This window comes from Ramularia collo-cygni, assembly GCF_900074925.1.
Source record: "Ramularia collo-cygni strain URUG2 genome assembly, contig: RCC_scaffold07, whole genome shotgun sequence".
In the NCBI taxonomy this organism is placed as follows: Eukaryota; Fungi; Ascomycota; class Dothideomycetes; order Mycosphaerellales; family Mycosphaerellaceae; genus Ramularia; species Ramularia collo-cygni.
In genome coordinates, this window is record NW_019716261.1 from 585910 (window position 1) to 599473 (window position 13564).

The 13564-nt window shown below is 50.7% G+C and overlaps 8 protein-coding genes; 4 read left to right on the top strand and 4 right to left on the bottom strand.

Annotated features, from left to right (window-relative positions):
- Window positions 1-391: 391 nt before the first annotated feature.
- RCC_05187 (related to short chain dehydrogenase) lies at window positions 392-1267 on the bottom strand (the record flags this gene model as incomplete). XM_023770461.1 has 3 exons in its annotated part: window positions 392-878; window positions 934-1159; window positions 1219-1267. The coding sequence occupies 3 exons, from the start codon at window positions 1265-1267 to the stop codon at window positions 392-394; spliced, it is 762 nt and encodes a 253-aa protein (XP_023626229.1).
- A 717-nt stretch (window positions 1268-1984) lies between these two features.
- RCC_05188 (probable serine/threonine protein kinase) lies at window positions 1985-3220 on the top strand (the record flags this gene model as incomplete). XM_023770462.1 has 2 exons in its annotated part: window positions 1985-2080; window positions 2141-3220. 2 exons carry the CDS (start codon window positions 1985-1987, stop codon window positions 3218-3220), a joined length of 1176 nt encoding a protein of 391 aa, XP_023626230.1.
- A 399-nt stretch (window positions 3221-3619) lies between these two features.
- On the top strand, window positions 3620-4552 carry RCC_05189 (uncharacterized protein; the record flags this gene model as incomplete). Its single annotated transcript, XM_023770463.1, has 1 exon — window positions 3620-4552. The coding sequence occupies one exon, from the start codon at window positions 3620-3622 to the stop codon at window positions 4550-4552; it is 933 nt and encodes a 310-aa protein (XP_023626231.1).
- A 201-nt stretch (window positions 4553-4753) lies between these two features.
- RCC_05190 (related to Mitochondrial inner membrane protease atp23) lies at window positions 4754-5455 on the top strand (the record flags this gene model as incomplete). Its single annotated transcript, XM_023770464.1, has 1 exon — window positions 4754-5455. The coding sequence occupies one exon, from the start codon at window positions 4754-4756 to the stop codon at window positions 5453-5455; it is 702 nt and encodes a 233-aa protein (XP_023626232.1).
- A 573-nt stretch (window positions 5456-6028) lies between these two features.
- RCC_05191 (uncharacterized protein) lies at window positions 6029-7096 on the bottom strand (the record flags this gene model as incomplete). Its single annotated transcript, XM_023770465.1, has 1 exon — window positions 6029-7096. One exon carries the CDS (start codon window positions 7094-7096, stop codon window positions 6029-6031), a length of 1068 nt encoding a protein of 355 aa, XP_023626233.1.
- Window positions 7097-7352: 256 nt separating this feature from the next.
- On the bottom strand, window positions 7353-7972 carry RCC_05192 (uncharacterized protein; the record flags this gene model as incomplete). XM_023770466.1 has 4 exons in its annotated part: window positions 7353-7374; window positions 7427-7620; window positions 7676-7817; window positions 7875-7972. The coding sequence occupies 4 exons, from the start codon at window positions 7970-7972 to the stop codon at window positions 7353-7355; spliced, it is 456 nt and encodes a 151-aa protein (XP_023626234.1).
- A 264-nt stretch (window positions 7973-8236) lies between these two features.
- RCC_05193 (probable oxalate decarboxylase) lies at window positions 8237-9737 on the bottom strand (the record flags this gene model as incomplete). XM_023770467.1 has 4 exons in its annotated part: window positions 8237-8832; window positions 8889-9179; window positions 9230-9402; window positions 9460-9737. 4 exons carry the CDS (start codon window positions 9735-9737, stop codon window positions 8237-8239), a joined length of 1338 nt encoding a protein of 445 aa, XP_023626235.1.
- Window positions 9738-11161: 1424 nt separating this feature from the next.
- Window positions 11162-13362, top strand: RCC_05194 (related to sulfate permease SutB; the record flags this gene model as incomplete). XM_023770468.1 has 4 exons in its annotated part: window positions 11162-11486; window positions 11536-11866; window positions 11928-12255; window positions 12304-13362. 4 exons carry the CDS (start codon window positions 11162-11164, stop codon window positions 13360-13362), a joined length of 2043 nt encoding a protein of 680 aa, XP_023626236.1.
- Window positions 13363-13564: the final 202 nt, after the last annotated feature.

Genomic DNA, 13564 nt, shown 5'->3' on the forward strand with positions numbered 1-13564 from the left:
GCCAGGGATCTTTCTATTTGCGTGGGCGTGTCTTCTCTGAAATCAAATGATGTTGTTCTCGGCAAGTGTCCCGTTGAGGAAGCTCGTCAAGATATCAAGCTATCGGATGCCGGCTTGGTGGGGCATCTTAAAAGTGAAGTCGAGGTCGGCTTTCCACCTTTCTATCAACACTCTTTAGACGTCTACCGTAATAACAATCTTTGGCATTTCATTTATGCTACTACGGCACTACTCTACAGAAATCGATCACTGTTGACGGCTCTCTGATAGAGACAGCATTGCTCAATCTTGCCCAAACGCATCGAGAGGTCTCACTTCATGTGCACGGCAGGAAGCTTTGAGATGGAAGAATTGATTGACAGGTTCCCARCAACTCGTCATCTCAGCGTATCTACCAAGGAAATTGCCCCGTAGCATGAAGGAAGCAGGCGTGCTCCGCATCTCTCTCCCCACGCAGGATCTTGATCATAGGCRCCACACCTTCACTGGTTGGCTTGGCTCCGTTTTCGGTCTTGTTCATCGAGCTCAGATTCGATACGGTGAACCCGGGACAGAATGAGAAGACCTTGAATCCTTCCTCGCTGAACTCGGCCGCCTGGCAAGCAGTGGCCATATTCAGTGCAGCTTTGCTACAGTTGTACTGTGGTGCCTTCATCTTATAGAGGCCATTGGTCGGATCAAGACGCCTCGCGATAGAGCCTGCGCCGGAGCTAACATTTAGGATTCGTGGTGTTGTTTGAGATTTGCGGAGCAGCGGAGCAAATGCTTCGACAACTAGGATCGGACCTGTTGCATTGGTCTGGAAGCAGATTGTCATTTGTTCTGCTAAACTGCCGCCTGGCATAGCGATCGCGGCGTTGTTGACAATTGCATCAAGCCTGAGAATAGTTTAGTAGGCCGATTTGTGCAAGGTTCAAGATCGGGACAACCCACCAACCATGCTTCTCCTCGACCTGCTTTGCGGCTTTCGTAATAGATGATTCGCTTGTCACGTCGAGGGGAAGCAGTTCAACAGTGCTGCTGGACGAATGGTGCTGCGCTTGGAGTGCCTTGACGGCTTTTTCACCCTTCTCGACCGAGCGACTACCGAGAAGTACATGGTTGTTGGATGCTGTTGATAATAGCTGTGAGACGAGCTCGTAGCCAAGACCACCGTTGCCTAGATTATGACTTAGTGTCATTGTCTCCTCAGCTATGGATGTGCACAGAAGGACGGACCTCCAGTAACCAATGTGATGGTCTTCCTTGCAATAGAGTTGGTCGTCATGATGTCTTTTCGATCCAGTCCAGATACGCTGGGTTGTTTGGGTATGTATATATCAATGAAAGAAGGGCCAAGAAAAGGGCARGCCGTACGGCACATTTTCACGCGGCACCGCATATATATACCTAGCTGTCTCTCGATCGCAGCAGAGCACGAAACCTTTATCAGCAAGGACGATCCCGCACAGCATTGGTTACAGCCGTGACGATGCGGCTTGTGAGATCTGTTGTGCTGCTCGGAGTTTGCGCATTTAGGCTTTAAGGATCCTCCGCCATGATCATATCCCCATGAAGCCGGTCGAGAAGCGGTATGTTGATGAGCTTCATTGTTATCTCAAGTCATCATCTACGCCACCCCGGTGGTATGGTACATGGCTTGGAGAAGGTGCCCCCATCTGCTGCGGTATTCAAGGTACGCGTCGTCGGGCACATGATCTTCATTGCAGGAAATTCAATTGACATGATGAAGCGAGCTGGATATGCGGAGGTTGAAAAGAAATGATTTGCTTCCAGCGGTCGATAGCATCAAATGCTTGAGAGTGCTGATGCTTTGTGTCGCAGGTTTGGGTCGTCGTCAGATGTCAAACGGATGATCTTCGGGCCGGTTGCTGCCTAGCAACCCGCAGCCTTCAATGTTGATCAACGACCTCCATTCTTCAATCTTCAATTCAATCTGACATTCACATTCATTGCGAGAACAGCACAGTACAGCAAAGCAATCATGGCAGACCTCGCCGCCCTCGAACAACGCTTTGAAGGTATTTCAGTGCAGGACGAGAACGTCGACAGCAATGCCCCCAAACAGCACAAGGCAAAGGTACTAAAAAGCACGAACCATTGTTCCAACGACCATAGGATGCTAACACTGCATGTGTAGGGCTCCCTCAGCCAAGCAATCTCCCTCTCATCCCTCGGCGCCGCCGCCGCGCAGAACCGCATCAAACTCCCGCTGCAGAAGCTGCCAGCCAATGCCACAACCAAGGCCACACTCACCAAGATCACACTCCCCTCACAGGCCGCCCAGCGACCGTCCGCCGAGTCGCGACCCTCCTCGGACCAACTAGATACTACAGCTCTCATCACAGCCAAATCAAACAAAGCATGGAACCTGTCAATGTTCGAGATCGGCAAGCCTCTCGGCAAGGGAAAGTTCGGACGCGTCTACCTCGCCCGTGAGCGCGCCACAGGCTTCGTCTGCGCCCTCAAAGTCCTCCACAAATCCGAAATCACAGCCGGGAAAGTCGAGAAGCAAGTCCGACGAGAAATAGAAATTCAGTCCAACCTCGCACATCCCAACATCCTGCGGCTGTACGGCCACTTTCACGACTCCAAGCGCATCTTTTTGATACTGGAATTTGCAGGACAGGGAGAGCTGTACAAGCACCTGAGGAAAGCACAGCGGTTTCCGGAATGGCAGGCGGCAAATTATATCGCGCAAATGGCGAGTGCCTTGAAGTTCTTGCATAACAAGCATGTCATGCATCGCGACATCAAGCCGGAGAACATCCTTGTGGGGATGCATGGAGAGATCAAGATTTCGGATTTTGGATGGAGTGTGCACGCGCCGAACAATCGTAGGAAGACAATGTGTGGAACCCTGGACTACCTCCCACCAGAGATGATCAAGCCCGGACGCGAAGAGAACTGGTATACTGAGAAGGTGGACTTGTGGAGCTTGGGAGTTCTGACGTACGAGTTTCTTGTTGGTGAGGCGCCATTCGAGGATACACCTGTGATGACGCAGAGGAGAATCGCGCGAGGAGACATGAAGGTTCCAGCGTTTGTCAGTCCCGAGGCCAAAGACATCATCACAAGACTACTCGTACTGGATCCCGRGAAGAGGTTGAGCTTGGAAGAGGTAGAGGTGCATCCTTGGATTGAAAAGCACTGTCATAAGGGAGAGAGGCACTACAATCGCAAGAGCGCCGACGTGAAAAAGGAGAGGGATGGCAAGTGATTTTGGCATGATGATGACCTTCTTTTCTGATGCATTTGGGACGGAGTCTAAGCGATGGGATGGCATGACAATGGTTGGGACGGCGTTAATACTTTCTCTCTGACGTACGAACGAAGACTTACACACTCGTCCACTCTTGCTTTTCATAGCTCGTTGTTCTTTGTTGGAATAAAGTGCTGAGCAGAGCGTCTTGTTCATATTCTACTCATTAATAGACGAGTGCGCTCTCGTGCAGGATAAGAAGAAGACGCCGTGATAACGCAGCTACATCGGCCGAAGGCCAAGCGTCTGCATTTGCCATTTCAAAGCCGTCAACACCAATCTAGACATTGACTTACAAGTCTTCACGGGCTCACCAGGACAATACTCCAGCCCAGAGACACTCTGATTGCACCCAAAATGGCAACTCAATCTCCAGAGCAGAAAACACTGCCATCCTACCCGGAGCCGTTTATCGTGAGCGCCCGCGAAGAACATCGACAAACTCTCATCCTCCTCCACGGCCGCGGCGGCACAGGCGAGCAATTCGGAACATCATTCATCATCAGTCCAATCTCCTCCTGCCCTGGCGGCGGAGCATCTCACTCATCGCAAATCCTCGCAACCGCTCTTCCAAATACAAAATTCATATTTCCCACCGCCAGAAAGCGACATGCACGGTGGTATGATAATGGCGCACTTCTTCATCAGTGGTTTGATGGTGTCCCGATTGATTTTCAAGATGCTGGGATGAGTCCCGAACAGAGAGATTGGCAATTGGAGGGGTTGAAGGAGTCTTGTGCCTTTTTGGAAGGAATTGTTCGGGAGGAAGTTGAGAGAGTTGGAGCTAGGAATGTGTTTGTTGGGGGTTTGAGTCAGGGATGTGCGATGGGGTTGCAGTTTCTTTTGAGTTATGAGGGTGAGTTGGGTGGGTTTGTGGGGATGAGTGGGTGGCTGCCGTATGTTGATGAGATGGAGGGTGTGTTGGTGGAGGAGGAGAAGGGGAATGATGAGGATGATTCGTTTGCTCGATCTGGTTCTGAGGACCGTGGCACGGCTTTGAAGGGAGAGCCAGCGGCCATGAAGATTTGCGGTTTTGTTCGAGACAATCTGGACCTTCCTCTTCCAGTCACTTCGCGGCAACCGTCCTGGCTTCAGACACCGGTATATCTGGGACACGGAAATATTGATGAGAAAGTCAAGCTAGCAAAGGGTCGTAGGGCGGCTGAATTTTTGAGAGGAATGGGGGTGCAAGTTGTTTGGAAGGAGTATGATGAAGGTCACTGGTATAAAGTGCCGGAAGAGATTGATGATATTGTTTCGTTCTTACGGAGTTATATATCATTGAATTGATGACTATCGCGAACTTTCGAACGCATTGACATCGAGGTCAATTGAGCAAATAATGTGTAATGCTAATGTTGGAAGCATTGGTGTGAATGGCAAACATTGTGACGCTAAAAGTTTAGGCTGATTCGGCAAGCGGCCCGAATCTCAAGTGAATCTCTCGAATTCGACTTCAACATCTCAACTTCCAGCATACTTTCCACAACAATGGCATCCTCGAATCCAGAAACCGCACCGAATCCAGMGACAGACTCAACATTCCTGACCTGGTCCAACTTCTTCTCCATCCTCACCAACCGCGCCGACCCCAAAACCCGCCACGCATACTTCAAAGAGCGCGACATCCTCAACGAGAAGCGTGACTGCGCCCGCTGTGATGAAGACGTCGCCTTCCTATTCAAAGCCTCACCAATCGTGACTTTTCTAAAACACAACATCGACCTCCTCAGTCCTCCGAATGGCAAAGCTTCCATCTCCCCAGCCAACGTCCACTGCCGCCGGTGCGAAGAAGGCGTCCAATCCGGCGGCTTCTCCGCCGACCACGGCATCATGCTCTGCGCGAATCAATTTCGCTCTAGGGGACATTTAGAAGATACTCTTGCACACGAGATGGTTCACGCATATGATCACTTGCGCTTCAAACTGGATCCGGAGAATTTGAGACATGCGGCGTGTATGGAGATTCGAGCGAGTATGCTGAGTGGGGAGTGTAGATTCACACGGGAGTTCTTTACGAGAGGGCAATGGAATATCACGCAGCAGCTGCAGGAATGTGTGAGGAGAAGGGCGAGTTTGAGTGTCGCGGCGAGGAAGGCTTGTAAGAGTGATGTGGAGGCTGTGAGGGCTGTGGATGAGGTTTGGGAGAGCTGTTTTAGCGATACGCGGCCGTTTGATGAGATTTATAGATAAGTTGGTGAGGAGGAGGAGGAATGATACCCATGAAAGCAATTGCATATAAAGCGAGGGCGATGTACAACGATGTATGATATCAGCAGTGGGACACAGATGAATCGACGATACTACACTCAAGCAGCACGAGCAAGACGATGGAAAGGTTGTGTTGGAAGTGATTACTTCTGCTGTCAGTTCAATGCTGCTATGTACCATCAGGCCGTGAAGAGAAAAAAACACCTCATGATCAGCTTCGGCCTCTCCTCAAGATCGTAGAAGAGATTGAGCATCGATGGGAAMTCTGCCCGGACTACCTGCCCGAGGATCTCACCGCCCAAACATCGAACTTAGGCTCTTATCAGCACCGATTTGTCTCGACTGACAAGTGTACGCTTCAAATGCTCCACTTTGTCAAACTCGTGGACAATTCTTAGCAGTAAGTGGAGAGAGCACTGTGCAGGCTAGTCCTGCATCAAAGGTCGCGCATAGGCGTGCTTGATCAGCGCGCAAGGAGAGCGCTCAACATCCGTGGTTTGCTCATACCCAGAGTTCCAGAAACACGGATAGCTTGCGCGTTTGGGTAGTGTGTCGTCAGAGAGCCCGTGAGGTGTCAGGCAGATGAGCCGGAGAGTCCTTGTAGAAGCCCTTCTTGTAGAAATTGAAGGCCTTGACGACATGCATCAATCTCTCCAAAGTAAGAACCTTTTCACCTCCAAACCCGTGGACAAGCCTGATGTCCTCAATTGCCTTGTCTAGTGCTGTCGCAGGCACCGTGATCTCACCACTTTTGTTGTCACCCATCGTGACGGCAGAGTCAGTTGGCCAGTCAGTCTTGTCCTTTATATGATACGTCCAAGGTGGCGATATATGCCAGGGGGGCTGCAGTAAGTATAAGTGTCTGCTGCTGATGCTACTCTTCACATCCGGTAGGGCAACAGCTTTTGCCACGCCCATTTCGAAATCCATCAGTAACCGGATTCGCACTGAGGGATAGGGCAGGGAAAAGTCCTCTCGGAGGTTGTCACTCTCCTCCTCCTTGAGAATGTAGCTGACGATCACTCGCCGCATTGCTTCAATTCCGACTTGCGGGCGGCAGCTCAGCCATGACACCATAGCTTCGTAGGTCATCTGGTCACTTGTACGAAGCTCGAAAGTGTTGGACCCATAGAAGAAGCGAAGTGTCTCGGGGCGGAACGCTTTGCAGACTTGGGTGATTGCCGGGGTGTACGGCTTCGGTTCAATTTGGTAGAAAGCTCTCACGTCGGCCTTGAAAGTCTTTCCGCCCGGCTTGTTTCCGCCTGGCTTGCGCCACCGCGTTTGCCTGTCTTCGCCCAGAAGGGAGCGCAGAGGGGAGCTCGTGCAAATGAAATGTATGCCACCGTCGCTCAATAACATCGATTGTTTGCGCCGCTCTTCGTCCTGAGCTGCGCGGCACTTGCTCGTGTAATCTTCCAGTGTCTGTGCTTGTTTGCTGGCATCGAAAGTCGTCTCGGACGGGATTACCAGACCCCAGATTTGGTTCTTCAACTCAGCTGGCAGTCTGACGAATGGTACTGACGAGTTGTGCTGAGACCGCTGACGGCGGACACGCTTGGAGGCCGAAGCTCGCTGAGAGAGCATGGTGGATGTGTCGGTGTCTTTGCAGTGGGAGTGTGCCATGGTCGTTGGGCGATTTGGGGGAGGTTGTTTGATGGAGTATGTGCACTGTTTGGAGAGAAAGGTAGAGAGAGAGAGAAGAGTGATGATGAGGTTACGCACAGACTTTAATGAACGGACACGTGAAATTGCTGAAGTTGTGAACTGAAAGTGAAGTCAATGGAGGAAAGCGCGTTCTGTGCAACCGCGTAATTATTAAGGCCGTGGACAAGCGCAACCATTATCTGACATATCGATCATTCTGAGCTCTTCGCTACATCTAGTACACGAGACGAGCCAATCTAATCTGGTCAGCCAAGAAACATCAACATCACCACATGCATCAAGACTCACCTAGCAGTAAGAGCAGCCAGCACAACAGAGCTGGTGGAGAAGATGGCGAATCGAGTCATCACGTTGTTGACGAGAGACTGWTAGACCGAGTGCACAACTCTGAGACCGACGTATCCCCAGGCACCGTACACGGTGTAATCGTGTCTGTCACCAAGCTGGGTTAACGCGAGTGCCACTGCGAAGAAGACGGTGGGCTAAAGGAGATGTTAGTCTTTATATAATATGTATATTGATGGTGCTTCGACTAACCTGTTCATGAAGGTGGTTGTAGTTGTCGGCGACCTGGCGGATGCTGATTGGGAGCTTGGTGTTCATGTCCCGGGCGATGTTTTCGGCGGTTCCATCGATGCCATATTGGGAGTCACTAAGAGCTGGCAGGCGCTTGGAATACCTAGACTTCGTCAGAGGGTTTCCTCAACAACAAAGATGCATCTTGAATATAACTCACATCCATGCTTGCTGGATGAAAGTCCATCCAGCCAAAGCAACCAGAGGCTTGAGAAGGGGCTTCTCAAGGCCGAGGGTCGAGATCTGAGCAGAAGACATTGTGGCGATGTTTGATTAATTAGTTCTTCGATGTAAGTATCCTGCGTACGGGTATTCAAGTCATTATAGAAGTATTATTCCCCCTAGCGCTTGATGTGAAGCTGACATGGTGAGCTCTCCTCGTCATTGACCTCGGCAAGCCAACGCGGCTGGACGGACTGAGGTGATGTTCTTCACGCCAACGAGTCAACGACAGGCCTGATCCCTGTGCTGATCCTTCCATTTCTCAATGACCGTCGCTTGCCAATACACGTGCTGTTACATTCAAAGATCATGCTTGCCCTCGACAAACAACACAGACTTTTCATACTGCTTCTTGATCACATCCTTCTCTGCGTTTTCAACAGCCTTGACGAATTTCTCGCCCGATTTCGGATCGTGCTGGAACAAATGATCCTTGACCAGTCGCTGCGGCGTCTCGCCCATCCACTGGAAAAGGGAGAAATCCTGAAACTCATCCGCGCGGAAGATCTCCAGCATCTCCAGCGGTTCATCATCGCTCAAGTTCTCGATGAAGTRGCCCATGTTGCGTGGCACAATGCCGACATCGCCTGCCATGTAGTCGAAAGTCCGGGCATTGCCTTCRGCGGCGAAGATGGTCACTCTTGCCCTACCAGAGATGACAAAGCTCCACTCATCAGCATTAGGGTGCCAGTGCATTTCTCTCAGAGCGCCGGGGGCAATGTCAAGATGCGCGGCTGCGATTGTCTTGGAAATTGGAAAGTTTCTGCTGTCCACAATCCGGGCTGAGCCTCCGCTGCCCTCTTTTGCGGGAGTCTCCAACATGTGGTGCGTGTATTGGTGCTTTGACTTCTTGAACGCTTTTGGCGTTTCCTTCTCAATGCTCTCGGGCATCGAACCTGTCGAACGCACATTAGCGTATGGCCATGCCGGGTCACGCTTCTCAAATGCTTACCTTGGAAAATGTACTTGTCCTTCTCCTTGATCTCAGCAAAGATCTCAGGAGGCAGTCGGAAGTTTTCTGCCACGACAGACTTGGGTGTGTGTTCGATCCACTCGTTCAACAAGAAGGTCGAGTCCTCGGAGAAGCTTCCGCTGTCAAAGACAAGAAGAAATTCCGTACCATTCTCTCCCAATCCTTGCAACGAGTGAGGGTGTCCGGAAGGAAAGTACCACAAATCTCCTGCTTTGAGATCGTCGATGAATGATCTTCCATCAGTGTCCAGAGCTGTTACCCGAACCTCGCCTACGAACAATTTAGCTTGCGGTGCTGGAAAAGACCATCTTCGGACTGACCTGAAAGCACATATGCCCACTCCGCTTCCTTGTGCCAATGCAACTCTCGGATCACTCCTGGCCCCAGTCTCATATTCACACCCGCTACTTCACTTGACGCAGCCAATTCTCGCACGGTTGTCTGTCTTGTCCAGCCGTTTTCTTCAATTCTGATATGGCTGTCTGAGAAACTCCTAGAACACAAGCATGGTCAGTAACTTCTTCTCCTCATTCGATCGATGTGTGCATACCATCGCAAATTCGGCAGGATGCCATGATCTGTGCTTGGAGGGCGAACCAAGTCTGGATTCTGTCGGTCTCGATCTTTATTCACTGGTCCCAGAACACTTGTACCACCTCCGTTGCGTACGGGAAGTGGTTGAACGCCATTGCCATATGTATCGTGTTTCCTATCATATGGATCGTTCTTGTATGGATATCGCTCAGATGCCTTAGCGAGAGGATATTGATCAACAGGAGCAGCCAATGCTGCAGAAAGCAACCCAAGCACAGCGACTGAGCAACGCATTATGACGATGAAGTTTGCGAGTAGGTTCAATGAATCGTATAACTTCCGGACAAAAATACTGAGATCAAGATCAGCTCTTGAAGAAGACGCGACAAGCTCCTCTGGGCCCGCTGCACCCGCGCTGTCCTACACTTCGCCTTCATACCCGCTCATTGATCATTGGAGCGGATGGTGGTCGTCATCCGCGGAGATAAAGCAGCTCAAGGAGCTTTCTCCGACGCTGCCAAGAGCGCGGGGTACCCAATAAGCGTGCGAGTGGGTACGGCGGGTAGATCGGCCTGCTAAAGGTGCAAGTGAGTGAATCTAAAGCTCCTAAAGCTCCGATTTGAGATGTTTGTTTGATGCGGCAGTTCGCAGGCGGTTACAGAATCGCGTCACGCTGGAGTCTCGGTGCGCTTCTCTGCTGTCATTGAGCATCGCAAGTCATCATAGAAAGCCGAAGTCGTCGTTTCTTCCACCCATCTCAACCGACTCGTATGTTGCAGCGCTTTTGGGGCGATTACAAATGACAAGATGTGTGAGCTGTCACATCCACTTGCCGAATTGTTTTGTAGCCCTAGCTCTGATGGCCGTAGGGTTTCTGAGCCACATTTGACGACAGCAGATCCGCGGACCGTGGCAAGACGGCAAGTTGAATTAACATCAAACTTGACGTGACATGATTCTTTCATGTAAAGATTTTGGCGACTCTGTGTCATATCAGCTCAAGCGATCCTCGATGACTCGAATACGGCTGTATTGAACACTCCTTGGAGATAGTGGTTGTTCATATCACACAGCACTCCAAGCTTTCGAGCACGAGGTACAAGCATGCACAAGCCTTGGCATTCGGTGAGCAGGCCACCCATTTCGAGCTCATCAACCCAAAGCTTAGAAGAGACGGTCGAGAGTCAAGACCCGCTCGAACCGCTGATCAAACCGAGAAGCCGCTACGACCAATGAGAAACCATCATGGAAAGTATGCAGCCATTAGCCGGGCACCAACAGCGTTGAAGCATATATATGCATTCGACCGCGTGGACAAATACTTGGTGACATGCAAGCTCTCGTGCAGACCACGCATCCTACCGAGCGGCATGCGTTGTAGCTGAACTCTGCCCATTGGCTATCCAATGGGTCTAGACGTAGCGTCTTATAGCAGACAACCCTATGTTGCTCGTCGAGGCTTTTTCGATAAGTGGGCCAGCATGGAAGAGTACGTCTCCGGCAGGGGTGGCGAGCTGCTGAGGGGAAAGCAGGGGGGAGTACTTGAGCAATCTTGAGTCACATTGAGTGATCCTAATTATTTGCCAGCTTCTTTCAGTATTCGCTCAGCGCTGAGGGCAATAGGGACTGATTGCGCCCTGATTACTTCTCTCGTTGATTCGTATTGTTTCATATATCGGTCTCTGCAGCAGCATCTGGCAGAAACCAKATCTCTCACAATGGCCAAATTCGTTGACCGGGCTGTGAACGATGTTCGTGCGGACTATACCTGGAATCGTGTCGGTCGGTTGGCAAAGCGAGGACTGCAAGCCACGCCGGCAACCGCTGCTCATTACTCTCTCGACAAGTTTCCGATCATCGGGTGGCTGCCGAAATACAACCCTCGATGGATCATCAACGATGTAATCGCAGGATTGACCATTGGGCTGATGATGATCCCTCAATCATTATCATATGCCAAGATAGCAACGATCCCAGTCGAGTACGGCTTGGAGAGCGCTTGGCTTCCGCCTGCGATCTATACCATTATGGGATCCACCAAGGGTACATCTGAGCAACGAGGTTTGYGTGTCAACCACTAACCTTTTCACAGATCTTTCGACTGGGCCGACTTCTCTACTCGGCCTAACGACATCTGAAGTGATCAAGTCTCTCGGCTCGGAAGGATACACTCCACAACAGATAGCATCGGCAGTAGCGCTCTCCATCGGTATTTATGGCATCATTCTGGGGTTCTTGAATCTTGGCTTCCTTCTAGAGTTCATCTCGTTGCCCATACTTTCTGGTTTCATCTCTGCAGTTGCAATCACAATCGGACTCAATCAGATGGACTCTCTGCTTGGCGAGGACAACGTAGGCGATGGAGCGGCGACACAGATCCACGATATATTCCAGCAGTTACCGAAAGCCAATGGATTCGCATGGTGAGTCTCGAAGATGCGTCAACGCACATCGCCAGGCGTGGAGATGGCTGACAATTTGCAGCGCAATCGGTTTTGGCGGCATAGTCTTCTTGACGATCCTGGACCAGGCTGGCAAGCGTTGGGGCACCAAGAGCAAGATCATCTGGTTGTTGTCGATAATGCGCGCTTTCCTCTGTCTAGTCCTGTTCACTGGAATCAGCTATGCTGTCAACAAGAAATTCGGGCAGGACAGTGACAAGTATCTCTTCGAGGTTGTCAAGTTGAAATCCTCCGGCGTTACAAGGCCTGAGATACCCTCTGGAGCGCTCATATCAAAGGCTTTCTCTCGCAGTATTGCCGCCTTTATCGGGAGCAGCTTGGAGCATATAGCCATTGCGCGTGCGTTCGCAGTGAGTGTGATAGTTTTCGCTTCTTGGGATCAAACTAAAGTCGAACAGGTCAAAAACAACTATGAGTCCGATCAGACACAGGAACTCTGTTACTACGGCGTTACCAATATCGTAAACTCCTTCTTCCATAGCATGGGAGTTGGTGGAGCCATGAGTCGAACCAGTGTGAATTCAGCCTGCAAGGTCAAGTCGCCGCTTTCCGGAATTGTCACGACCGCCGTTATTCTGGTCGGAATTTACGGTGCATCCGATGCGCTGTACTGGATTCCGAAAAGCACTCTTGCAGCGATCATCATCACTGCTGTATGGCCTCTTATCCAGYCACCATCAACCTTTTATCGATACTGGAAGACATCTCTTGCCGACTTCATCTCCTCTATGATCGCCTTCTGGGTCTGTCTCTTCTACTCCACGGAGGTTGGTCTCGGTGCCAGCGTTGGTTTCAACATCGTATACGTGTTACTCAGGCAGGTTTTCGCACGACCGAGTTCCATCTCGACCATCGAAGCGTTGGAGGGACCGGCCACGACGACTGACCTCCCAGAAGATGTCCGCATATTCCGCTTCAATGAGTCCTTTTTCTTCCCCAACGCACATCGCGTCAAGACCAAGATGATGAACGACATCCAAACACATCATGCCCCCGCTTACAATGACAGAAATGGTGTCGAGGCCGAACGAAATTGGTCCGTCCAGAGAGAGAAGAATGTTGCTCGGCTCCGCAAGCAGATGAAAATTACGGATCCTAGCAGCTTGCCTTCAATTGGTATCGTTATCCTTGACTTCGGAAGATGTAATCACATGGATGCGACTGCAATTACCCAGCTAAAGCAGCTCGTCGTGGAGTTGAAACTCTATGGCGGTAAAGAGGTTGAGCTGCGATTTGCCGGAATGTCTGACTACGTTCGCACTCGTCTCGAACGTGCGCACTTCAGGGTCGTTGACCACGGTCAGCCCGAGGAAGCTGGGGACGATGAAGAAGATTCGACCTGGCACTATTCTAGTGTTAGATCTGCCGTGACTTTACCAAGGCGGGCGGCTCATTTGAATGATTTGTTAGAAGAAAAGAAGGGAATGGTTGAGATTGAAGAAATTGAGAGAGTCTAAGAGACAGCAAGTCTGTAATGAATTACGAATCATGATGTTACGGTTGTTTTTTCGTATCCATCTGAAGACCCCATGATAGCGGCAGTGTCGGGCAGACAATGTTGGTGATTCAGGCGCTTGGATGTTTGCTAGAGCGGATAAAGCGGGAATGCCAAGACGAACAAATGAATTAAGAGCGGCTAATGCGGCAAGACCCTCCTTT